This window comes from Octopus bimaculoides, chromosome 1 (genome assembly GCF_001194135.2).
Source record: "Octopus bimaculoides isolate UCB-OBI-ISO-001 chromosome 1, ASM119413v2, whole genome shotgun sequence".
In the NCBI taxonomy this organism is placed as follows: domain Eukaryota; kingdom Metazoa; phylum Mollusca; class Cephalopoda; order Octopoda; family Octopodidae; genus Octopus; species Octopus bimaculoides.
Window position 1 is genome coordinate 96,827,906 of NC_068981.1, and position 1,400 is coordinate 96,829,305.

General features: G+C 37.1%; 1 protein-coding gene across 2 annotated transcripts in view; it reads left to right on the top strand.

The window, feature by feature from the left end:
• The window catches only part of LOC106879539 (T-box protein VegT-B), a 163,176-nt gene that overhangs the window by 63,538 nt on the left and 98,238 nt on the right, over positions 1 to 1,400 (top strand). For both annotated transcript variants that reach the window (XM_052968471.1, XM_014929280.2), the window contains exon 2: positions 809 to 863. In XM_052968471.1, coding sequence (XP_052824431.1) covers positions 831 to 863 — 33 coding nt within the window. In that variant the 5' untranslated portion in view covers positions 809 to 830. The remainder of the gene's footprint in view (positions 1 to 808; positions 864 to 1,400) is intronic.

Sequence of the window (1,400 nt, forward strand, 5' to 3'; positions counted from 1 at the left end):
ATATATATAATACAAATAATAAATGAGTATATGCATATATACGTACATGTATGTGCATACCTACATCTACCTGTATATATAGATGCATATCTGGGTACAGGATGTTGCAAACAAAACGTAGACAAAAAAAATAATAACCAGAGTACAGAAAACACACAGGCCACATAGAGAACATTTCCTTCATCAGCTGCCACCATTCTAACACTGGCGTTTCGAGGAGTTATATATATATATATATATAAGAAGTTGACCAGTGCGTGTGTTATTGATATTGGTGTAATGACTCTCCTAGACACAATTAGGCTTTCTTTTTCTGAGTTCTATTTTTGATTTTATACTTTACAGAATTATTATGGCGTATTATATCTTGTATCTATCTTTTATCTTTTACTTGTTTTCGTCATTAGACTGCGGCCACGCTGGGGCACCGTGTTGAGTAATTTTAGTCGAATGAATCGACCCTAGTACTTATTCTTTTTCAAAATCTGGTACTTATTCTATCGCTTTTGCCGAATCGTTATGTTACGGGGACGTAAACACACCAACACCGGTTGTCAAGCGGTGGTAGAGGACTTTTTACGTCCGCGTAACTTAGCACTTCGGCAGAAGAGACCGATAGAATAAGGGCCAGACTCTTAAAAAAAAAAGTAAGTACTGATTCGATTGGTTCCATTAAAAGCCTGTCAAGGCAATGCTCCAGCATAGCCGCAATCTATTGACTGATAATTATTAAAATTTTGAAATTATCTTAGGAGTTTGAATCCTAGGTTTATCTTTTCACCATGTTTGCCCTTTTTTTTTCCTGCAGGTGATCCACATCAAGGTTTTGTATGAAGGGGATTGATGCATGCACAGATTCCAAGGTAGGTGTTTCGAATTTCATAGATAACATATATAGAATTCTATTGTATCTGTTGAGACCATCAGGGTTGACTGCTATTTCCATGTAACCTATACGGACGTTGGAGGCGCGTGGTTTAGTGGTTAGGGTACTGGACTCATGATCGTAAGAGTGTGGTTTCAATTCCTGGACCAGGCAATGCGTTGTGCTCTTGAACAAAACACTTCATTTCACGTTACTCCAGTCCACTCAGCTGGTAAAAATGAATAATCCTGTGACGGGCCGGCGTCCGGTCCAGGCGGGGTATTTATACGCCATGGAAACTGGGAAACCGACCCTTATGAGTCAGCATGAACTCGAGAAGGTAACTTTACCTACCTACTTCACTATACAGACGTGGTAAATATAGCAGTCAACTCTCCCTCAAATCTTCAAAATGAAAAACAAACGAAAAGAAAAAAAAGAAGAGCTATATATACACACATACATATACATATACATATATATATGTATATATATATATGTGTGTATATATATGTATATTTATATATATATATAT